The sequence below is a fragment of the Balearica regulorum genome, chromosome 3, assembly GCF_011004875.1.
Source record: "Balearica regulorum gibbericeps isolate bBalReg1 chromosome 3, bBalReg1.pri, whole genome shotgun sequence".
NCBI classification, from domain to species: Eukaryota; Metazoa; Chordata; class Aves; order Gruiformes; family Gruidae; genus Balearica; species Balearica regulorum.
In genome coordinates this window covers 20185071-20209470 of record NC_046186.1, presented here as the reverse complement: position 1 = coordinate 20209470, position 24400 = coordinate 20185071, and the positions used below count along the sequence as shown (strand labels likewise).

Below are 24400 nucleotides of genomic sequence, written 5' to 3'. Positions count from 1 at the left end.
ACTAGATCTACCAACTACACATCTTGTAGCAATGCCAGTTACACAGAAATGGCCTTAATACATTTCTAGCATACAACAGTGCCAAGTATACTGGAAATGTGTAGTATAGGCCAGTACTATGCCTCCAGCATGGTAAATTTCTTGCCTAACTTTCAGCAAAGATCAGATTACACATAACTAGTAAGTCTATCACTTGATAATAAAATCATCTTCCTATAACATCAGTAGTAATAGTATAAAATTCCCTAAGTGATATATCCATTATTGGTGGGAGGGGGGACCACTGTAATCAAGACAGGAACTGAGCAGAGTAAGTTATCCCTTGGCAATTATGCAATTTTTCGAAATCCGTGTTTTTAATGTGTGTGCATGGGGAGGAGTGGAAGACAGTTACACAGTTATGTCCTTATTTTAAGACAAAATGGCCTAGAACATGAAACTTCTGGTTAATACCCAAAGATGTATTTGTTCCAGTGCCATTGGAACCAGTATTATTCTAGTTGATACCACCATCCAGAATGAAAAGATACAAGTCTTTATTAATGATGCAATGTCAAAATTAGAAATCAGAGTAGTAAATACTGATACTAACAAGAAAATGAGTTTTCCTGGGTTTTGACCTGAAAGGAATTTTTTTTCTCTTTTTAAAACCTACTTACATAACAATACCCTAGTAAAATATCTTGAACAAAAGAATACAGAGCAGCATTTAAATTAATTTTATTCATTATTTAGAGAACATAGCTCCCAAACTGCATATTCAGCAAGGATTTAAATTTCTCTGTGGCTTCTTGAGAACAAGAAAGTTATCTAAGCCACCTTATTTTACTTTTTAGGGAAGTTACTTTTCTCGAAAGCATAAGAATTTAAAGAGATTGCAGAATCAATATACCAGTAAATATTCTGATGGGGTTCATGTAAAAGGGCAGTAACTCTTATTTGACCTGTCTGCTAAAAATAGGAGTTGAGAGCCTGTCTCCAATTGTTGAAGTACACTGTATTTGGCACTTTTGGTAGATCTTACCAAGAGTTTCTCAAAAATAAAAGCTCATTTCAAAATGATGATTGAATTGTGGTCACTTGCAAGTTTAGCCATTCATGGCGGGGGGGGAACCAACCCTGAATTTATCAGGAGTCAGCACTTAAAAAAATAACCTAGTGGACAACAAGGAAATTAATTTTCACTGACATGGAAGCCTAGCTATTATGTTAATGCTTTTCACATGACTTTTCAGTAGGTGTAATAATAATCATCATCATCTACATTTGAAGATCTACCTCCTTATGCCTCTTTCACTTACACATGTCAAGGACAAGTAAAAACATTTCACATATCCATGAAGCAGGAAAAAACCATATTTGTAAACCCCCCAGAGAGTGATGGGGGTGGATTGTTTCTACATTAGTATCATTGCTTTTGAAGGAGGTTTCCTACCCGTATGATTCAGGGAAAAAAGTCTCATAACTATGACTTTGCAGGCAGATGATGTATATACATTACAGGAAAAAAACAAACATAAACCCAAACAAAAAACAACCACAAACAAAAAAAACCCCCAAACATACATACATATCCAACACACATGAAAAAAGCTTCAGATCTGTAAAATCCCACACCATCATGGTTAGAAGTAGCTAAAATGCCTTCTTTGAAGAAAGAAAAAAACCAACCAACCAAAAAAACCAAAACCCAAACATAGGAACTTTCCCATCCAAGAGGATTGTTCGACTTTTGATTGAGAGCCCTGTTACACCAATTCAAGGCCTCTCTCAACCAGAAAAGTAAAAACTTCAGAACATTATTATATCAGCATACTTCTCAAACACACACAGAGAGCTTACAACTGTCCATTTCATTCCTGACCCCACAAATAACCTACCGTTACCAGCTGAATATAAGTATTGGTTCCCCTCATGCCATTCTTAGCACATAGCAGATACTAACAACTAGGCGTATTACATCATTTTGCTAAGTTTTATCGCTACAAGAGAAGAGAGAAGCAAATCACATCAGATCCCTTGTATTTCAAAACATACAGCAAGACTGCTAGTGTCATCTTTGACTTTTTGAGGCAGTAGTATTAACTGTCAAGTAGTTAAGTAAAAAAAGAGTTTGAATTTCTCAATAATATTACAGGAGATAACAACTGGATACTGCAGAAAGATTTTTCACCGCATTTTAAAAATATGGTACGATTTCAAAAAAGGAAGAGTAGATAAAATCTAGGGTAAGTATGTTTAAAGAGAAATCTTGTATCTTGCATGTCAGCTCTAGAAAAAGAATTAATATGCACTCTGAAGAACAGCAAGTCCAGATGACTGAAACGCTAAAACAAACAAGGAAATTATTCAGGAATCAATATTTTTCTCTATCACTAGCTGCAAAATGCTTTTAAAAAGTTAACGAAGCCTCTCTCTTCAAAGTAGGTACACAGTGGTACTCTTTCAGTTCAACCATTATTACATTCCCCAGACTTCCTATATGAAAGGCATATTTCTCTTAGACAAAAAACAAAGAACAAGAGAGCTGTGAAAAAAGCACTCTTCTGTTTGCACCAACTACATCTTTTTTTCATGAAGCAACATAAGACCTTATTCATATCTTGGTTATGCTAACAATCTGTAAGTGTGAGAAAGTAGCAGAAAACTCAGTATCTCTCCCAATATAAAAGAAGAAATTTCCAAGTTTTTTTGTGAGTGCTTCACCCTATTCCATCAGCTTACTTCAATGAGCTATGAAATGTAAAATGCACGATTCCACTTGTCTTCAATGCCACATTTCACTACTTAAGCAACTTTTTAAAAAAATAGCTATTTATAACGGACACACACACACATTTCTTCAATCTTCCAGTTCAACAACAGTCCAGATTTGCCAGAGTTACTGGGCTCAGACACAAGAGATGGTCACAATATCTATGACTGTTCCTGACAGCATCATCTCATTTGACTGGTACTTCAATGAGGAAAATATTTAAGAGTCTTTTTAAAATAACAAAACAAATGCAATACATAAAAGTGTTTTAAAGGTTTCGATTGCTTAATTTGGTTGCATTACTACTTGAAATAAGTTGTCTGCTAAATTTAGTATTCCTTATTATTAGAACCCCATGCTATGTGCTTTCTGTTCTATACGCTGTTATTTAGAGTTGTCAATAATCATTTAAGAATCAGATCTTGTCTTCTGCAGAAAGTTTATGGCTGATGATTCTAAATGAAGATGCATGAAGTACAAACAATAAAGCTTAGTGTTCAGAAACTAGGTAAACTAAATCTAGAACACAAAGAAGCTAGAATAGAAAACACGCATATGAATTAATAGGTCCAATAATGAAAATCAGAAACCTCACAGAAAGAGACAGAATTGAGCATCCATCCAAACAATCTCAGTAAGCTCTCTTCCAAAGAGGATTTTCAATTAATATGCATATTGCTATAAGGAATTGCTATAACATGCTATAAGGAACGGAAAACTTAAAATATAGACCTTTGAGAAGAGAGTATAAAATTATTTGTTTTAACCATACTTTCTAGAACAGCGCTTCAGCTCAAAAACAGATACAAATTGAATAAATTAAGACTTAAGGTTAACATTAAGGTTAATTAAGGTTAACATTAAATGGTACAGTACATACATGAAATACTGGAGTTGATAAGCTATCTCATATCACCTTGCTAGTCAATTATGTAGGGGAAAAGAGGTAAATTCTTTACAATATTTCACACTATTCCATGCAGTACAATATTATTTAAGAAAAAAAAAATGCAATCAACTCAAAGGCTAGAGAAACAAAATTAGAAACTTGTTTTAATTTTCTTTAAAGGAAACTTCAGACAACTTTCTCAGATTCTCCTCTGAAACTAGCCACAAAATTACTAAGACAACTTTAGAATTTCAGGCCCGATTACTGCTTTCTCATTTTCTCCACAGATCACTGGCAAGGTGAGGAAGTTACCTCTAGTAAGTCAACCAGAGAGTAAAAAGTAATCAAAGAACAGGCCAATACCATTTTAGTGTTCTCTTTTAAAGAAAATATAATCATTTTCAGTTTAGAAAACAGAAAAAGCTCTTTATTACTCTATCTTCTTGTGGTGGGTTGTCCCTGGCTGAGGGCCAGGTGCCCACCAGAGCCGCTCTATCACTCCCCTCTTTCATTAGACAGGGGAGAAAAGGTACAATGAAAAAAAAACTTACGGGTTGAGATAAGGACAGGGAGAGATCATTCTCTAATTATCATCACGAGCAAAACAGACCAAACTTAGAGAGGGAATTCATCTTATTTATTACTAAGCAAAACAGAGGAGAGGAATGAGAAATAAAACCAAATCTTAAAAACACCTCCCCCCACCCCTCCCATCTTCCCGGGCCCAACTTCACTCCCAGCTTCAACCTCCGCCCCACCCAGGGAGTGGGGGTTACGGTCAGTTCATCACGCGGTGTTTCTGCCGCTTCTTCATCCTCAGGGGGAGGACTCATCGTTCCCCCGCTCCAGCGTGGGGTCCCTCTCACGGGAGACAGTCCTTCACGGCCTTCTCCAACGTGTCTCCTCCACGGGGTGCAGACCTTCAGGAGCAAACTGCTCCAGCGTGGGTCCCCCACGGGGTCACAAGTCCTGCCAGCAAACCTGCTCTGGCGTGGGCTCCTCTCTCCACGGATCCACAGGTACTGCCAGGAGCTTGCTCCAGCGCGGGCTTCCCACGGGGTCACAGCCTCCTTCAGGTGTCTCCACCTGCTCCGGCATGGGGTCCTCCACGGGCTGCAGGTGGAATCTCTACACCCCCTCATCCTCCCTCCATGGGCTGCAGGGGGACAGCCTGCTTCACCACGGTCTTCACCACAGGCTGCAGGGGGATCTTGCTCTGGCGCCTGGAGCACCTCCTCCCCCTCCTTCTGCACTGACCTTGGTGTCTGCAGATGTTCTTACATCTTCTCACTCCTCTCTCTGGCTGCAAAAGCCCTCTCCAACTGTTTTTTGTCTTTCTTAAATATGTTATCACAGAGGCGCTGATTGGCTTGGCCTTGGCCAGCGACGGGTCCGTCTTGGAGCCGGCTGGCATTGGCTCTATCAGACACAGGGGAAGCTTCTAGCAGCTTCTCACAGAAGCCACCCCTGTAGCCCCCCCGCTACCAAAACCTTGCCACGCAAAACCAACACACTTCTAGAACTGTTTTTTAAATATTCATGTAAAATTTGTGAAGGAAATTAAAATTTTAGTGCTTTTATTTCAATCCAAAAGAACTAGGAGAACTGAGCAATCCTGGAACCTTCTCTCTAACAGAGCCACAAGGTTGAGCAGCAGGAATTCACATCTCTACAGCTGTCCACACATGCACAAAATCTGAAAATCACTACCTTATTCTCATATTCTTGGACTGTATTTCCATGAAAGAATGGACTAATATTTACTAGAAGAAATAATATTTATTCCAATTGATAGCACAAATTTCTTGCTTGTCAGAGGGAAAAGTACTCCCTTTCCCAAGTGATGCAAGTGGATTTTTCAAGCCTCATACAGAGAATCTTCACACCTGTCTCACCTAGGAAATGCACACAGATCCTTAATTTCAATAGCTGTGCCCTTTGTGTTAGGTTACACAAGGGGCATTCCTACTGTTTCTGATGAGGTATTTAGATAAGAATTTATAGTTCTTTGTGGGCGTATCTGCATTAAACATATAACAAATAACATTGTATATAAACTTCACCTGCATTTTTAAAGAGAGCTTGATGCTGACCTGATGCTGTTTTGAAAGACATTTACTTCCACTGTCAAAAGCAAACATATAAAACAATAAAAAGAATGAAGCCTAAAATAGCAGGAATATGTTTTATTTGCCGTGCTTTGCATTAATCAGGCAAGCAATACTTTTATTTTGCTACTTTCCTTGACATGAATGCAAAAGTAGACTTCTAACCAAAATGACCTAAGGATGAGAGACAAAGGTACAGCAGATTTTTTGAAAAATACCTGTGTTGATAACTCCAACTTACAGTGTTTACACATAGCTAGATAGTCTTTGCATATTCAAAAATATCAAAACACTTAAACAAGTTTAACATGGTTAAAAAGGACTTACTTTTATTGTAGCAGGTTGCTAGTACACCTTTATCTGCAGGACTGGTACTAATGTGCCAAATTTCACCCACTTGATGAAGGAGAACGTTTTTGTTTATAATGTTATTTTCATCATCAAAATCTATGATGTGAATCTGCAAATACAATAAAAGAGAACATTAGGGTTTCAAATGTTTTCCTGTGGGTCTTAATTATACACGATGACTGCACAGAACAATTTAATGAGAATTTTATAACCAATATCTACTTTAATTAATTGTTATACTAACAATTTAGTATATCATTGATTTCATGCAGGATATAATTTTCTAGAAAAACACAAGCAATTGCCCTGTTTTGAGGAAACACCATGTTTATTCTTCTCAATTTTACAGCTTAAATCTTGAAGGTGATTTTTCATTTTATGGCTAATAGTAAATAAGCCACTTGTATTGCAATTCAACATTTCTTGTAGCAATAAACAGAAACAACATTACTATCCTTAGTCTAAATATCTGCACCAATTCTGTATCCAAATCATCGAATTCAAACATCCTACAAAGAAAGAAGGGGAGAGAGGGAAAGGACTCTCATTTGAAACAAATGCTATAAATTCAGTAAGACATTTTTGAGAGTTCACTTCAGCAATCACATATCTGTACCAATATACAAATCTACAATACTTCTTATACTATATGGAAAGTGTTGAACTGAAATATGAAGAAAACCAGTAATTTTTAAATACATAGATAAGACTTTTAAAAGACATACAGCTAGGTTTGCTTTTTGTGATTTTGATTTTTGTTTGGTTTTTGGTTGGTTTTGGTTTTTTTAATAGGTCTACATTACTGTCATTTTTCCTCCCTATTTTTAGTTAGTTGTTCTTCTATAGTTGCCTCAGAAATAGAAGAAATTGAGAAAGATTCTAGCCTGGCACAACATACACAAGTAACTTTACTCATGGGACCAATTCTACTAAGCTCAACAGTGAAAAAATAAATTGTAGAAGACCCACAATTTTTAGAGAATTGTATTCGCATTAAAAATTCATTAGCAAAGTTGGGTGAACAACAAAGAGAAAAAAGAGACATCCTATCACAATAACTGAATTCAGCCTGTCTACTGAATTAACTACTGAATCACTGCAAAAATCTTAGCTACACAATACGACAGAAAATTTTCTTCAAATATAGAAGCTGCTAAATAGGTCTCAACTTAGTCTAAATTGGTAATATTATATACTTTCGGTTTTTTCAAAGGGCTGAATTTACATGTTACCTTTTTCTTTCTCTGCCAAACACTGTCATCAGCAACTCCTCCTTCAAATATAATGCTAGACACTCATCACCTGCATTGTTCTTCCACTCTATCATCCAAGGCATGTAAGCACCTCTGCAGTTGATTAGCAAGTTGTCTTTTCAGACTTCGTTGCCCTGAACCTAGAAATCTGCCTAGGAATCAGGACACAATCCATCTATCCCACCAACTGCATAACCATCTTCAAGTCCAACCTAAAGAGTGACCCTCCTGCCTTTCAAAACTCCCCAGAGTAATATCAGTTAGACTTACCTATCATTTCACTTTGCTTTGCCTTTCTGTACATCCTTTCTCTGATCTACTCTCTGTATCTCAATTCAAGAGCTTCTGTCTAACAGAAAGCTCTTGCTCATTTCATCATTAAAGATCAGTTTAATCTCATCCCTTGGTTTGTTGGGGTTTTTTCTAATAAAAATTGAAAGACCTCATCTATTCAGCCTTCTATGCTACTCTAATCAGATACATTTTGATTTTATGAATTGACTTGTCAACAGTTTGAGTTGTAAGTTTAACAGCTACTTTACAAGCACAGAACTGGAAGGTAAAGAACAGCAATATATTCACAACTCTAAGGTAAAACATTTTCAACAGACTCATGGCAAGAAGTTGTTATTTTTATACAGCAAAATACTGGTAATTGACTTTAGCATAAAGAAGAGGATCTCTGAAGTTTCCTGAATTGGGTATTTAACACAGAAACACCATGAAATATGTGCAGATGTGTCATAGTTCAAAAATTAAAAGTTATTGTATTATATAAGTTATTCCCATGTAAGGCACAATCAGACCTGCTAAATGTGCTTGTTTTCAGCTGTGTCAAAAAAAAAAAAAATAGCAGGGGAAGGCAACCTTCCCTTGGAGTCACTGGAGCCTCCCTTGGCAGCTCAACCCAAGTCCCTGCAGGTGAACCACAGATCTAAATCCCATTTACTGCAGTCACACACATTCTTTACCCACAGTAACCAGGTTAACAGGGTCACTCAGCACAGAAGCTAAGGGAGCGCTCTTTACCCCATGTGAAGCCCTTTGAAGGCACAAATAACCAATTTCTCCTCTGCTGTTATGTTTCAGCTTCAGCTGACATCATGGATAGCTGGAAACTCTGCTGGAACACACAGTTAACCGATTAAAGGTCCAGACTGAGACTTTTAGGAAATCTGAAATTTAATTCTTATGCAAGAATATTGTTTATACCCTTTTGAGTTGAAAAATTACATCTTTCAAAGCTATGCCAAGCAACACAGTCTACCAGAAAAAGTTGATCAGCTTAACAGAAAGGACTGCAAAAGTTCCCCCAATGTTTTTCTGCCAATAATCTTAATCATGTTGATTTGAATACATGCTAAATAGTATTTATCATATAGAATAGTGATTTTGCTAAATCCTAAGGACAAAAGAATTTTCATAGAAAATGTTCCAGTACCAAAAACTGTACCAGTGTGGTGCCACGAAGACAAATATTTGAAGAAATCATCACCTATAATAACTGTCTGACAGACCTGGACAAGCTTCAGTTCTGTGGGGTGTTATCCTTCATTTCTTGAATCATGACCTTTCTAACTTTTCTTGTTGGAGTGTAGAAATGAGTTTTACCATGGATGAGTTAGTGCAGCATATGGACACCATAGATGAGGAAATAGAAAACATCTAAGTTAAGTCCATACAGAGAACTTTCTAAACATGACTGTACTGTAATGGTTAATGATAAGTGTAATCATAGCTCTTGTGGAACATGATCCTTGTGGAAAACACCTCTTAGAAATGACTGATTCTACTACCAGTAACTACTCAAATGAGTTACTAATCTGCTGTAATTACACTGGGAAAAATTCCCACTGAATACAAGTCTAAGTATTGAGGAGAAAAGTAGTGAGATTTGAATGAGAACAAATAACTATTTAGTTCTTCTCAAAATCTGGAAGAATTATTAATTGCTAAGGAAATTACTAAGGAAGGGAGACTAAAACTAACCAATTTCAACTCAAAATATCTCTTTTTCTTCAATTACACAATCTCCATAATTCATTTTCTTTCATCAGGCACTCATGGTCATGAGAGACTGGGGAACTGTTTTAGTTCGGCCAATGCCCTGCTTTGTGACTAGATAATACCATGCATTAAGGTAACCCACAAAAATAAGTATTTTAGGTTCTAAAACACAAGACTGAAATAACTTGGAGACTTCTGAGAGAGCTCAGAAAAGAATAAGTGATGTATACTTCCTTTTTATGCTTCCAAAGCATACAGTAAATGCATCAAAGAACAGCGTAAAAAGCCAGTACTGAGGACAAAAGTTCTAAAACTACACTGTGTAGAACACATCTCTTGCATCAAAAAGAAATTGCTTAAACAATTTCCAGCAAGTTATGAGGACCAAATGCCAAGGACTACACACTGTTAATATATCAAATATTGACAGAATACAAAGTCTTACAAACATTTTCCTTTGCTTTGAAATAGCAGTATTAATAGGAGATCTGGCGGAAATATTTTGCTATGAATGCCTAAATTGCTTCATACAGCAATAAACCTCAATGAGGCAGAAGTTGCCATGCCAGCTGTGCAACTACTGCTCTTTTATTCGCACTACACCTGTCCATGACCAGAAGGGAAGAAATATTCTGCACATAATGGCACTGCATAAGAAACCTCTCACTGTGATGCACTTGGTCAAGCACTAGAGGTTGCAAGACAGCTTGTAAGTTAGGTTAGGTAACTAAAAAAAAGTTTTTAAGCAAATCTAGAGAACCTAGTGCTGAATTAAGCAATAATGACTTGAGGCCTAGGGCACTTCTTGGGGATTAGCAACTAGCTGAGAGGAGCTGATGGCCTGAGGCACAGCTAAAGGCCACTAACCCCTAAACATTTGTTAATACCCTAGGAAGCATCCTGCATTTCCATTATTAGTGTTATTCATTGGAAAAAGAAAAGTATACTCAATAAAGTTGAAATACGTGTATATAGAGATACTTCTAAAATACAGAGTATATGCCCAATCAACTTACCTGAATCAAAACATTTATATTACTGAAGATCTGCTGGATATCAATTGACAAGTGAGAATCATTCTCCAACTACAATTTTGTATCAGAATTTAATTAGTTGAACCAAAAAGTAAAAAATAACATAGAGAACACATTATAACCAAATGTATGAAGACCATCTGGGACAGCACAATGAAAAATATGATTTTGTCTATTCATTTTTAACTAAGTTTGTCCTGCCACTTCTTTTGTTACTGGTCTCACAAGCATTACCCAAAACGTAAAGAAACTGAATGCTCCATCCCCTTATACCTTTGAATATTTTTTTCCTTGAACTTTATGCAGTATTATCATTGAGTAACAAACTCTAAACCTCACTGGGAATTGACAGCTCACATCTTCCAGAGCTATGGTTCCAAGTTCGTTTTGTACAGTGCATTACAGACCACTTCCAGAAGAGTTGGTGACTGTCTTCATAGTAGGAGTTTCTGTGGGGTGTCAGCCTTGGCTAACAGCCAGATTCCCACCCAGCCACTTCCTCCCCGCAAGCAGGACAGGGGGAGAAAATAGGAAGAATAGGAATGAGAAAGCTCGTGGGCCAAGCTAAAGACAGGGAGATCACTTACCAATTGCTGCTACAGGCAAAACAGACTTGACTTGGGTAAACTAATTAATTTATTGCCAATTAAAATTAAAATGTAATTACTAATTTGGGTAGTGGGAAAGAAAAAGATAAAACTTAAACTGGCCCATTCTTTCCCCCCTTTCCCAGGCTTCACTTCACTCCAGACTGCTCTAACTCCCTTCAAGCAGCACAGGGGGGTGTGGGGCAGTAGTGGTTATGGTCAGCACATAGCATTTTCTCTCTGATATGCTTTCACTCTGTTCCAGCACAGGGTCTTCATGGGTCATGGTTCCTTCAAGAACATCCACCTGCTCTGGCACAGGTGCTCCACAGGCTGCAGTGGATACCTGCTCCACTATGGAGCACCTTCTGTTCCTCCTGACCTTGGTCTTACCTCTGCTGTTTCTCAGTCTTTGTTCCTTCCTGCTCTTTCCATCCAGCATGTTCTCTCCTTTCCTAAGTATTTTAACATAGGTGCCACCAGGCTGCCCGGCTTAGCTGTGTCCTGTGGTGGGTTCACTGGAACCTGCCATGTCTGGCACGGGCAACCCCTGGCCTCTTCTCACAGAGGTCACCACTGCAGTTCCCCTGCTACCAAAGCCTCGCCACTTGCACTCAGTACAGCTTTTAATTCTTCGAGCCTCACGATCTTCTTTCAGAATGAAGGCATTTACTGAAATTCAGTCACAAAAATTAAAATGGCTGTACAATCAGAAGTATTGTACTCTTAACTGCAGAGGAAACAGCCCAATAGAAATTGAGCCATGAAAGTCACTCAAATTTTACTTTAAATTGCTTTTAAATTTGTTATAAGAAAGGATATAGCCGATTGCCAATAATTAATAATGAAAAATCCAGTTTATGAAGCTTCACGTACACAGAACTGTGCATGAACCAGGAGTCCCATTAGAGGCAATCAAGGCTTAAAGACTTTTCTTTTACTTTGCATCTCTTCTGTGGTTTAAAGATGGCTCCAGAGAATCTATAGATTTCAATTAACAACAATACGGCAGTTCCTTTACTAATCTTAGTCATACGATTTAGAAGAGTAATTTAATTTTCAGAAAACTTACACAGTTTTCATTCACCTACATTTCTTACCAATATCTTCACATTCTACTCACAGAAGTCTTCAACTTGACTATCACTTAATGTTCAAATTCAACAGAGGGAGAAAGGAGGATAAATGGTATTGGAACAATGTTAAAGAAAAAAGGAAAAAAATTACAACTGACATTTGACAGAAAAATTACCTGATTATCATATCTAAGAGACTGTGTTCCAACCAAGAATCTTATTGCATCTGTTTCTGCTGTCTGAGGTGTTAAAGCTCGTGCCTAGGGAAGAAGAAAGCCATTAGAAAAGTCCAATTAATGCAATACATTAATTTCATGAAAAATTTTGAAGCTTACATATCAATTATAATTTTAAGTATTACATTCTTACAATCTGCAGACTTTCCTGCCCTTTATGTCTATTTCGGTTAATACATTTTTTGTGCACTTTCTCACATTTGAGAGAAGTGTGTAACGTACAAGTGTTAAATACATTATCTGGCCTTCACTGTAACAGTGATAATATTCAATATTATAGGAGCTTTTCCAAACTAATTCTTCTGTATCAATTGAAAAAATTTTATAGAACAATGGACAATTCTTAAATGTTAGCTACAATATCTAAGAAAGAGGTTGTTCTCGCTGAAGTTTTCAAACCATTCAGACTGGAGATGCCTGCATAAAAATGAATTCATTTTTTTACCATTAACCACCAAGTTTAGAAGAAAGTTAAAAAACAAAGCCCTTCTTTTCCACTCCAGGCCACTAGAGATAAGAATTGTCTGAATCATAGGAGAAATAATTTGCTATTTACCTATCAAAATTTTGTCACAATCTTGTTGTTGTATTATTGCTAGTGAGACTGCTAGACTCTCTGCCTTACTTCAACTTGCACCAACCACAGTCTTGGAGGAAGGAAAGCAAAACAGTTAAGGGCTATGGGACACATTGAGAAATAAAGTATAGCTTGAACTAAAACCACAATTGCTAGTTTGCACTAGTCATTAGTGGAGACTCTCCTAGCTAATTTTGAGGAAATGGAAAGTAAACTAAAGTCAAAGGCACTTTCAGCAACCATAAGTAAACTGTGAGGAATACCCACTACTTCCCACGCAGAAGATGCTCTAATAATATTGTTCAATATGATTTTTTTGTCAAAACAGAAAAACAAACCTTTACAATTCACATCGTATTTGGCATAGTCTCTTAGATCTCTTCTAAAGCCTGTATTGCAAACTAATACTTCAGAAGGATTCAATTAACTGCTGAATGGCCCTTCCTTCTGCCATCCCCTTGTGCAACTACCTAATGATTACAGCCTGGATTCAGGAACACTTAGCTTCAATATAGTCCTGTTTAAAACTTATTTTTAAATTACTATCAGAAAGATGCCTAGAGGTTTGGAAGGGAATATTTGAAATAACATTATATCACAATATATAAACTTAGAATAATTGAATTCTAGCATAGCAACTTGAAGAGATTTGATTTTTCTTAAATAAGGCAAAACAATACTAGCCCTTGTCTGGCAGGCACAATAAGAACCAACTCATTTTTCAGAATAAGCCCTGAACTCCTACAGAGTAGATACTTCTTATCTTGCATCTAAAATGTGTGATTTAATGTAATATTTTGCTTAAGATTGAGCATAAAAAGTTAAAAAATGCAGTGAGCTTCATAAGTATACACTAGTACTGTAACATTTCTTCCTATATAAAGCACTAGAGAATATGATTCAGTGAGTAGTTTGTGTTCAAAACATACTCAAATGCAGATCAGAGATCAGTGTGATTCCATACCAATTTGTTTGTACTCTCCTATTTATGCAGCACTTACCTACAACAAGCCTAGACAGTGTTTCTGATTGACAGAAATGACTAAAGTTCACCAAGAAGATTGCAGAGAAGCTTTTCTTTTGTCTTGAACAGAATTTACATTTGCAGATCTTTGGCAAGAGCTCCTTTTCATTTCAGATCTGTTTTCAATTATTTTGAAGAAAACACTAGAAATAAGCCAACAGCTATGTATCTCTTTCAATCAAGCAACCTTCTGTTCTTTCTGTAAGTCAAACAGAAGAAGATCCCTCCAAGATCTTCAATAAAATAAAGAGGGGTTTTCACCCCTTTTAAAGCCTTTTGAGTATGTCTTACTATGCTGCTTTCAAAAATGCATAGGTTAGACACAAAGTGCCCAAAATAAAGTTATGTCAATAGACGGTAACATTTGTCATCAGCTTCTCTATCCCTTCTTCAAAATATTTTTAAATTATTTCCTGTTTTGCAGGGAAAAAAAAGGCCTGAGAAAAATATTTAAATAAATTTCACAAGAAATTCACTACTGTTTATTCTCTGCCATAAAAGACTACAACATTCATAGAATGCAAGGTTCAAATTCACCAATCATTCAAAAATCAGGAAGATCTGGTTCATAATAGAAATAACAGTACAATGGAGTTTTAGTTCTCTCCTGCACAAAGATATGTCTAATTTTGTCTACTCTGAGTTATTTTTAGAGAAACAAAAGTTATTTCAACAGACGATGAAGACACTCAGTAACCCTTGTGATGAACAACATAACTGAATTTGGAGTGCTGTCAAGATCAAGAAGACTGCCTTAAGTTTGTCATATTGCACTGTAACCTGTCAGAACAGGTTGCGAATAACATCTTTCACAAAAGCATCCTGCCTCATAACTGCAACTACTAGATAGAAAATAAACAAAAAGCATAATATAATTAATATCAATCAATCTGGAGGAAAGCCAACATCACTGTGGTCTTCAAAAAGGGCAAGAAAGAGGACCTGGGAAACTACAAGCCAAGTCAGCCTCACCTCCATCCCTGGAAAGGTGATAGAACAGCTCATTCTGGATGTCATCTCTAAGCATATGGAGGAAAAGAAGGTTATCGGGAGTGGTCAACATGGATTCACCAAGGGGAAATCATGCTTGACCAATCTGATTGCCTTCTATGATGGCATGACTGGCTGGGTAGATGAGGGGACAGCAGTGGGTGTTGTCTGCCTTGACTTCGGTGAGGCTTTTGACACTGTCTCCCATAACATCCTCACAGGCAAGCTTAGGAAGTGTGGGTTTCATGAGGGGTCAGTGAGGTGGGTTGAGAACCGGCTGAATGGCAGGACTCAGAGGGTTGTGATAAGCGGCACAGTGTCTAGTTGGAGGCCTACAGGCTAGTGGTGTGCCCCAGGGGTCAGTACTGGGTCCAGTTTTGTTCAACATACTGGTCAATGACCTGGATGAGGGAACAGAGTGTACCCTCAGCAAGTTTGCTGGTGAAACAAACCTGGGAGGAGTGGCCGACACACCAGAAGGCTGCGCTGCCATTCAGCAAGACCTGGACAGGCCGGAGAGTTGTGCAGAGAGGAACCTAATGAAATTCAACAATCACAAGTGTAGGGTCCTGCACATAGGGAGGAATAACCCCATGCACCAGTACAGGTTAGGGGGTTGACCTGCTGGGAAGCAGCACTGCTGAGAAGGACCTGGGAGTGCTGGTGGACAAGTTAAGCATGAACCAGTGATGTGCCCTTGTGGCCAAGAAGGCCAATGGTATCCTGGGCTGCACTAAGAAGAGCGTGGCCAGCAGCTTGAGGGAGGTTATCCTCCCCCTCTACTCTGCCCTGGTGAAGGCCATATCTGGAATATTATGTCCAGTTCTGGGCTCCCCAGCTCAAGAAAGACAGGGAACTACTGGAAAGAGTCCAGCAAAGGGCTACAAGGATGATGAGGGGACTGGAGCATCTCTTGTTTGAGGAAAGGCTGAGAGAGCTGGGTCTGTTTAGCCTAGAGAAGAGAAGACTGAGAGGGGATCTTATCAATGCTTATAAATATCTAAAGAGCAGATAACAAGAGGATGAGGCCAGACTCTTCTCAATGGTGCCCAGTGACAGGACAAGGGGCAATGGGCACAAACTAGAACACAGGAAATTCCATCTGCATATGAGGAAAAAGTTCTTCACTCTGAGGGTGACCGAGCACTGGAACAGGCTGCCCAGAGAGGTTGTGGAGTCTCCTTCTCTGGAGATATTCAAAACCCGCCTGGATGCGATCCTGTGCAACCTGCTCTAGGTGACCCTGCTCTAGCAGGGAGGTTGCACTAGATGATCTCCAGAGGTCCCTTCCAACACCTACCAATCTGTGATTCTGTAATCTAAACCAATAGAGCTTACTATTTTTATGAAGTCAGCATCCACAGAACACTAAACTGCATATAGCCCCAAAGAGTTTACTACCTAAGATATTAAAATATTATTTACTAAGAAAACTGCCACATTGCATGGAAGGTACTCAGAACACAAAACTGAAAGATGCAAACAGTGAGAAAACAAGTCATCCTTTCACACGCTGTCACAGCAAAGCTACACCTAACTGATGCTTCTAGACAATGCAACAACATATGACCATTTCATTTTTAAAGAAGGCCTAAGACTAGGAAAAAATTGTTATCAAGTGAAGATTAAACCATCATGAACCACAAAGAACCTTTTGGTTACATGTCCAAATTTCATATTCACCAACAGCTCTATGAAGAAATATGCATGGTTTAAAGCAGGTAAAGATTTATAAAACAGAGGTGATATGGAGGCAACTTGCTTGTGATAGACGCTCTAACCAAATATTTTAACAGTCCAGAATGAAGTTTATAAACGTGCAGTCCAAATTCCACTCAGCTAACACAAAAGAGATCCTGCCTTTGGAAAGCAAACACCAAAGACTTCTCAATGTCATGCAAGTCTGCCAAGGAACCTGAACAAACCATCCCTCCTTAGAGGCTTTTCAAAGTCTATGTATTTATTTTGCATAGTAGCCTGTAGCCTCCCTCATTCTCATTTATTCCACTAAATTAAGGGTTGCACACAATCACAAAACAGAAAACCAAAGGAATGTAACAATTATCAATTTATCCCTGCATTTTCAGAGAGGGGAAAAAAAATTCTGTATGGCTGAGCAACTGTTACAGAGATGAAGGGAATGGCAACAGCACACTCCAAAGGCGTTCCTGACTAGTACTCTGTGCATCACAGGACTAGACACTCTTACCCACCCAGAATCTTTCAAGGCGCCAAAATCAATTTGGAAAAAAAGTAAGGCTGAGGTAGAAATGAGAGGGGAAAAAAAAAAAATCTTAGGACTCCAGTGTAAGGAATATTGCAGGTACTTAAATACATTATTTAAAGTGTTAATGATAAATACTAAGTTCCACATGCCATATTCGAGAGTTTTTTCTTTTTTTAAAGAGAGCATTGTAGCCTCCTATAGTACAGTTAAAACTCATATACTCTTTTTTAATTTTCTAAAACAAGGTGTGAATTCATACTTAAGTAGAAGTATAAAACTGAATAGCCTATGGCAATAGTCTCACTGAAGTTCAATACCAGTCAGGGAGACAGAATCTAGTCCAGCAAACCTAGCAAACTGGCATTTTCATTTACTGCATCCTGAAGTACCCCAGAGAGCCATAAATTACACACTTGGAGTGGAATAACCATATGCATGCGTGCAAAAATAAAAATTATAAAAGCGTTCATAATGCATCATCTGCTCCCAAGGTAATACAGCTGCTATACTTTTAGTAGCAGAACCACAAATTTTGCATGAACTTTGAACAGCAGAAGAAGTAAAACTTTGTCTACCACAGCAGAAAAAGTAAAACTAAGCCCATAGTGAAGACCACCACCACCTTGAAGGAACAGAGATCATAAAGAGAGGGTGGGGGTGGTAATGAGTCATTTAAAGCTGAGTGTAGGAGATTTTACCAGAGAAGAAAGCAAAAAACTAATTTTTTTTTTTAGTTTTATACATGATTGAAATCCTGTGTTAGCATTTCCCACTGGAGATAGAACATTTCAGATTTAAGACTTCACACCACCTCTCCATATGCAAATATGTAAGTAATAAATGATATAGAAAACTTTCTATCCTGGTACTACTCTTATCATGGAAACTATAGCTAGTGCACATGTAACTAGAAAGCAAACATCACCTACCCCATTACCAGAAGACAAGTCCTTCCTTTACTAAATGCATTGAGGGATTAATTAGAGATATGGAAACATGACTGTGTACTGCTGCATTCAGGCACACATGCTTAACAGATTCTACTGCATACATAGTAACTATGGTCAACAGACTAACAGGCTCACCCTGAATTAAGACACAGGTTTGCCACCATTTAAGCTAGTTGCTCCCTTGTCTTAGAAACAGATCCCAAAATGCATTACATGTAAAGGAAAAGGACAACAAAGACCGAAACTACAAATCCACTGCAAAAAAGATATTTATTAATGCAATGCAAAGGGCATGCAAAAACTTAGAATGCAAGCGTGACAAACAGCACTGTAAAGATAAAGCAGAAGAAACAGCAATCGTGCCAGAATGCAGAAAACACTAACTGGACACTGTGCATGCTGTCCATGCCTACACCAAGCTCAGTGTGATGTTGGGCAAAGACCACCTTTTACCTTACCATGACAATTTAGACCATCTGCAGAATAATGAAAGCCTCTGAGAGAAAGAAATAGAACAGACCCTGCAGAGAGAATGGACCTTGACAACAGCAAGAGATGATCCAGAGGATCACAATGACAAATCTCAAAAAGATAGAGAAGGTTGGTTTAAACTAAGTGCTTTGTGGAACCGTAATGGACTGAATCTCTACACTGTGTTCATAAGTTCTTGTGAGACGTGCACGTAAGAGGTTAAAAATATTGGAGTCCACTTAGCTTTTGTGCAAACACTGTGGATGGAGATCCACAAGGTCAGCAAGAGCAGTCTTACAGCGGCAGGATGGTCTCCTGTTTTGGCTAAAGAATGCGGAATAAACAGATAAACAGTTTCTATACAGAATCTTGAAGGCCATGGTGCCTTTTGCTTAATTATCTGCGAAAGGAATATTAAAGTTGACATCCCTAAATATGATAATGAGCTAAAAGCAGTACATGCTAAACATATACAACTATAGTACTTGACTGTCCACCCAAATCATGTTAAACATCACCCCAGGGAGGGGAACAGCTAAGGTTACAGTAGAAAGGATATTGAGGAAAATACCCCGCCAGGGGGAGAGAGGAGATTGAAGACCCAGAAGAGGCAGTCAAATGGGCTGTGCTCCTCCTCCTCCATCCAAGATGGGGACCCCTTCCTGGTAAGCACTGAGCCTTCAACTTCTGGTGAAAAATAACCAGGACAGCATTTTGCTAGCAGTATCATCATACATTAGCACTACTGCATAAGTGTATTTATCAATGGTAATTCCAAACTTTTCATATCTGTCACCTTAGTAAATTACCTATCTTATTCAACTTTGAGTTTCTCCTGAAACACTCTCTTCTCCATGTCTTTTGAAATACCAGCCAAACACACAAAATTACTTAATTAGACTGTTACTATTTAGGGCATTAATGAGCAAAGAAAAAAGGATCAGTACTTCTACAATGTATATTTTGTAATGCTGACGCATTGCACTAGTTTGGTGTCAGCAAACAAGAAAACATATACTGACCCCAACATTTGAGTGTTTGCATTAAGTGTAATACAATCAAAAGAATTTCTGCAACCATGTGTCATTTGAAACTCATACAATCAATCTGTACTAACAGGCACTGAACTTGCAATACAAAAATATAAAGGACACCGTATTTGGCTTAAGGTCCCCAAATCTGAAGTTAAAGTTATTTGGTTATCTGCTTATGCTCAAAACCAGAAATACTATACTGCTACTTGGGAGGATGGGAGCAGAGAAGGGAAGTGGGAAAGGGCTTGCTTTACTGATGTCTCATTCTGGAGGCAAAATACAAGGCTTCCCCCCCCCCCCCCCCCAGAGAAGCCCTAGGCTGATAATGTCATGAATATTATTTCTGCCTTCTGACATAATTTCAATTTTCAAGTAGGTACAGTTTGATCTTTACTTAGGTAGGACAGCATTGTTTCCCTACCACAGTAGGAGACCCTCTATCCTCAACTGTGATAAGCTGCAGTGACTCTATCAATGAAGAGGCTAGCAGCACACATGCTCAGGTGACCTTTAGTGCTCTCAGCTGCTCTCTCCAAGTCTTTCACAGCACAAGAATTCCCACCACTGAGGTATTTCGTGCATTGACCCTATTCCAAGAACTGACAGATTCTGTGAACCCTCACAGCAACAAAAGCAACCCTCACACAAAGCCTTGCATAGCACAATCATCCTTAGAAATCCCGCTTTCACGTGGTAACTGTTACCATCATGGTTCATGATAAATCGACAATCATCTTTTAATAGTTCCTTCAAGTTCACATAACTCTATGTTCATAGCGATTAGTCTGTACTATACTCAATATTATCAAAACCTTGCTAACCTAAAACAAATAGTTTCCACCTGATCCAGTTCATGCATTACAAAGATCTTTGTGCAATTAGTTAAGAGAGTTTTGCCATTTACCTACTTTTCCCCCCGCAGCAAAACTTGAAACCTACCAGTATGTCAGATTGAAGTTCCACAAGAAGTCCTCCCAACTTGTGCCCTTGTGGCCAAGGTGGCTAATGGTATCCTGGGCTGCATTCAGAAGAGCGTGGCCAGCAGCTCAAGGGAGGTTATCCTCCCCCTCTACTCTGCCCTGGTAAAGGCCACTGGACTCCCCAGCTCAAGAAAGACAGGGAACTACTGGAAAGAGTCCAGTGGAGGGCTACAAGGATGACGAGGGGACTGGAGCATCTCTCGTATGAGGAAAGGCTGAGAGAGCTGGCTCTGTTTAGCCTGGAGAAGAGAAGACTGAGAGGGGATCTTATCAATGCTTATAAATATCTAAAGAGCAGATAACAAGAGGATGGGGCCAGACTCTTCTCAATGACAGGACAAGAGGCAATGGGCACAAACTGGCACATAGGAAGTTCCATCTGCATATGAGGGAAGAGTTCTTTGTTCTTTACTATGAGGGTGACCGAGCACTGGAACAGGCTGCCCAGAGAGGTTGTGGAGTCTCCTTCTCTGGAGATATTCAAAACCCGTCTGGATGCGATCCTGTGCAACCTGCTGTAGGTGATCCTGCTCTAGCAGGGGGGTCGCACTAGATGATCCCCAGAGGTCCCTTCCAACCCCTACCAGTCTGAGTCTCTGAACCGAAATGCTGCTCTCAAGAAGGGTCTTGAAGAGAAACGGAGATAGCAAAACAAGTGAGAGAATACACATTCAGTCTGGATTAAACATACAGGATTGGCACTCATAAGGCAAATAATTTTAGAAAAGAAAGAGGCCCGAGACAAAAACTAGGAATTTCACTACAACATTATCATGCAGTTTCTTGAACTGATTCAGTTTTCAAAATAAATCCTCCAAAAACATCTCTAAACCTGTATCAAAGTTATTATCTACATTCTGTTTAGGCCATTCTCTCATCCCACAAGAGACCACAAAAGCTCTCCCAGGGAAGACATCTCCACTGCCAATAGGAGCTATAGGCTCTGCACCTGCTCCACTCCCATAGTGGGAGCACAGCAGAGCCTGAGAGTCAGCACAAGTTTCCCTGGGTACTGCACAAACGACACACATCTTCCTAAAAGGTCCCTTCTCCTCCTCCCTCTAACAAATCTACACCCGCCTTCTACTCCATCAAAGGAAGGTCAGTTGAGCTATTCTCAATACATACTGATATACACACATTGTAAGAGACCTGTGACCAGTCTATTTCAGTTGGTATTTTGCACTGCTTTAAGAGTCTTATTCTAAGTAACAACATTTGGCTTTAGGGATATTAAGTTTCACCTTACTGTTGCAAACAGGCAAGAGTTCTAAAAACTATTAGTCTCTGTTCAGATCCATAAAATCCATTAACAACTAACTGACAATAAACATGGGCAAAGTATTGCTTATTCAAGAAGCACAACAGGACCACAATGCAGTACACAAACTCTGAAAAAGCAGTAATGCACTTTTTTAAGCCTGCTTCAACCAAACCCCATCTCAGGGTGCAGCTGGAGTTGCCCTTATGTAGTACAGCCCTGCAGTCAGCCAGCAGGCTTTCTACTGTCCTACCCTCCTGCCCACTACGCTTCTCCCTTGTAAGTCTATGTACTTTTAACATGTAACATGCAGTAGTTATATCTGGTATGCTGAAATTCAGCTTAGTATTGTGCTATTCCCCAAAATCCATTCAAATGTGCCAAACACACAGTCCATAATTACCACTATCTGACACAAAATAATGTTCCTCGTCCCTCCCTCCGTGATGCTGGCTAGCTTCTGCACACTTTTAAACAAGCGAGATGTAGGCTGTCCCCCCAAGAATCACAGTTGGTATTGTATCTGAGCCAAATACCTACCCTGGAAAAGCACCCCTCCACACAGCTCATTTCCAGGGGTATAAGCATCATCAAGTCAACCTTAAACTAAGGCCAACAGAGTAGAGACATTCAGTTGTGCTTATACGCCTACTGAAAACACCATTGTTTAAACACTCAAAGAATAGGAGGGGAAAATTGTGAATCCCTGAAAATTAAGCCTATTCAACACAGAGTAAACATACCAGGTGCACATCCAGCCTAGAAAGTAAACATAGGTTAACTCTACCCTGGACAAGTAAGAAGCATATAATTTCACTGACAAAAAAATAGCACTTAGCGATACCCTTGAGACCCCATTCTCATAATTCAGGGTATTGGTGAAGTCTACCAAGGTTCCTTTTAGAAGAACAACCCTCCCATACTGAAATGATGATCAGAGCAACTATGATGGGATTTTTGTCTTAAAAAAGGAGTCACAAAAAGAATCACACACCCTGAAGAGACAAAAAACCCATTCTGGGAAGTGACATTTTTTAGGTTACATGAACATCATAAACAACACAAAAAGAAAGAGTCTAGTAAATCAGAGGGAACTAATCTGGTCAAAAATTTAACTAATCATGCAGAAAACTGAATTCCTCAATAGTTTTAATCTTGTTTTGCTGCTAGACATTTACCTTTCCCCCTCCATCCCAGAAAAAAACCAAACTAATATTTCTCACTGTGACTTGGTAAAACTTTTTGCAGTTATTACACATGCTAAGTAACTACACACAGTTGTATAAGGGCTCAGGATTTGTATCATATCTTTCATGTCCATTCTCATGTGTCAGAACTGTGAGTAATGTTGCAGTTCCAAGTAAGACTTCCCTGTTCCACTAAGCCTTTTTTTGATGAAAACTAGATTCAAAAAAGAGAAATACATATTTGTTCATTATTCAAAGTTACCTTACTTATGCCTATACATCAAAACACATTTTGGACATAAAAATGAACATAAATTGCACAGAAACAATTCTAAGTTAGTTGATGGATAACACCCTAGGAGAAATCAGCTTTATTTTCTTGTAAACCTGGCCACATTGGATTGGATGAAAGACTTATCTGCACAACTACATTTTCTCTGGCAGTGGCCAAAGACAGATTCTTATTGATTACTGGAGCCACATGTAACTTCTTAGTCTGCAATCCCTCGTGTAGCTTCCAGATGTCATGGGTTCATGCCATATATTTTTTATTCAAAACAAGAGTAAGAAGATCCCTCCCTCTTTTTAATACTTTATAATTTCAAATCTCAACTTTGAATAAGCTTGTCATAGAGCTGAAGATTGTAAATAACAAAGAAAAAACCAAACCCACACAAAAGAAACAACACCAAAATTATTTAAACCAGGATGAAAAATTTGTCTGAAGAGACGCTTTCAGTCACAGTGCTTCTGACACATGCTGGAAAGAACTGTAGTTGTGATGATGCAGCTAGCCATTATTATCTAGCAACATAGAAGATATCAGGCTTAAGAAGAAGAATAATCTTTCTTATTTTACCTGGAGATGCAAGCTGGAAAAACCATACCAGTTTTAGGTTTAAGTTTCTCCATCAGAGCTTTCTGAGAAAAAAAAAAAAATCTCAGAGATGCATTTTGTTTTAAAGCCATACTGGCACTTAATGGAGATCAGAAATGGAACCTTCATCTCTATGCTCCTTTTTCAACTTAGCCATAAATCATCTTTTCTTTCCCTACCTCCTTTCTAAGTAATCTGTATTAACTGTAATTCCCTTTGATTGCAGCCACCTTCTTATCTCTTTTGCTTTATCCTTCCACCAGACAGCCGTGTTACATACTTTACAGAAGAAGAGAAAAGGTCCACAGGAGATGTATGATTTGGGGAAGTGAGGGGCACAGGTCCATGGGGGTCCCAGACAACACACAGGCTAGCTTTCCAGGATTTCTGGAAGACTTATTACACATGACCTACTAGAAAGAAACTATGAATTCTATTAAGTACAGGACGTATATTCTATTCTGCAAAAGATTTGTGTAAGTTTAAGTTTTATTAATTTTGAAGTACATTACAGCCATCTCTAGTC

General features: G+C 38.5%; 1 protein-coding gene across 5 annotated transcripts in view; it reads right to left on the bottom strand.

Moving 5' to 3' along the window:
• The window catches only part of EIPR1 (EARP complex and GARP complex interacting protein 1), a 115371-nt gene that overhangs the window by 89578 nt on the left and 1393 nt on the right, over nucleotides 1-24400 (bottom strand). For all 5 annotated transcript variants that reach the window (XR_012834389.1, XR_012834390.1, XR_012834391.1 and 2 more), the window contains exons 2-3: nucleotides 12237-12320; nucleotides 6080-6212 (exon numbers count right to left, since the gene is read on the bottom strand). Coding sequence is in view for 2 of the 5 variants with exons in the window: in XM_075747249.1 (XP_075603364.1) it covers nucleotides 6080-6212; nucleotides 12237-12320 (217 nt within the window). In the remaining 3 variants the exon portion in view is untranslated. The remainder of the gene's footprint in view (nucleotides 1-6079; nucleotides 6213-12236; nucleotides 12321-24400) is intronic.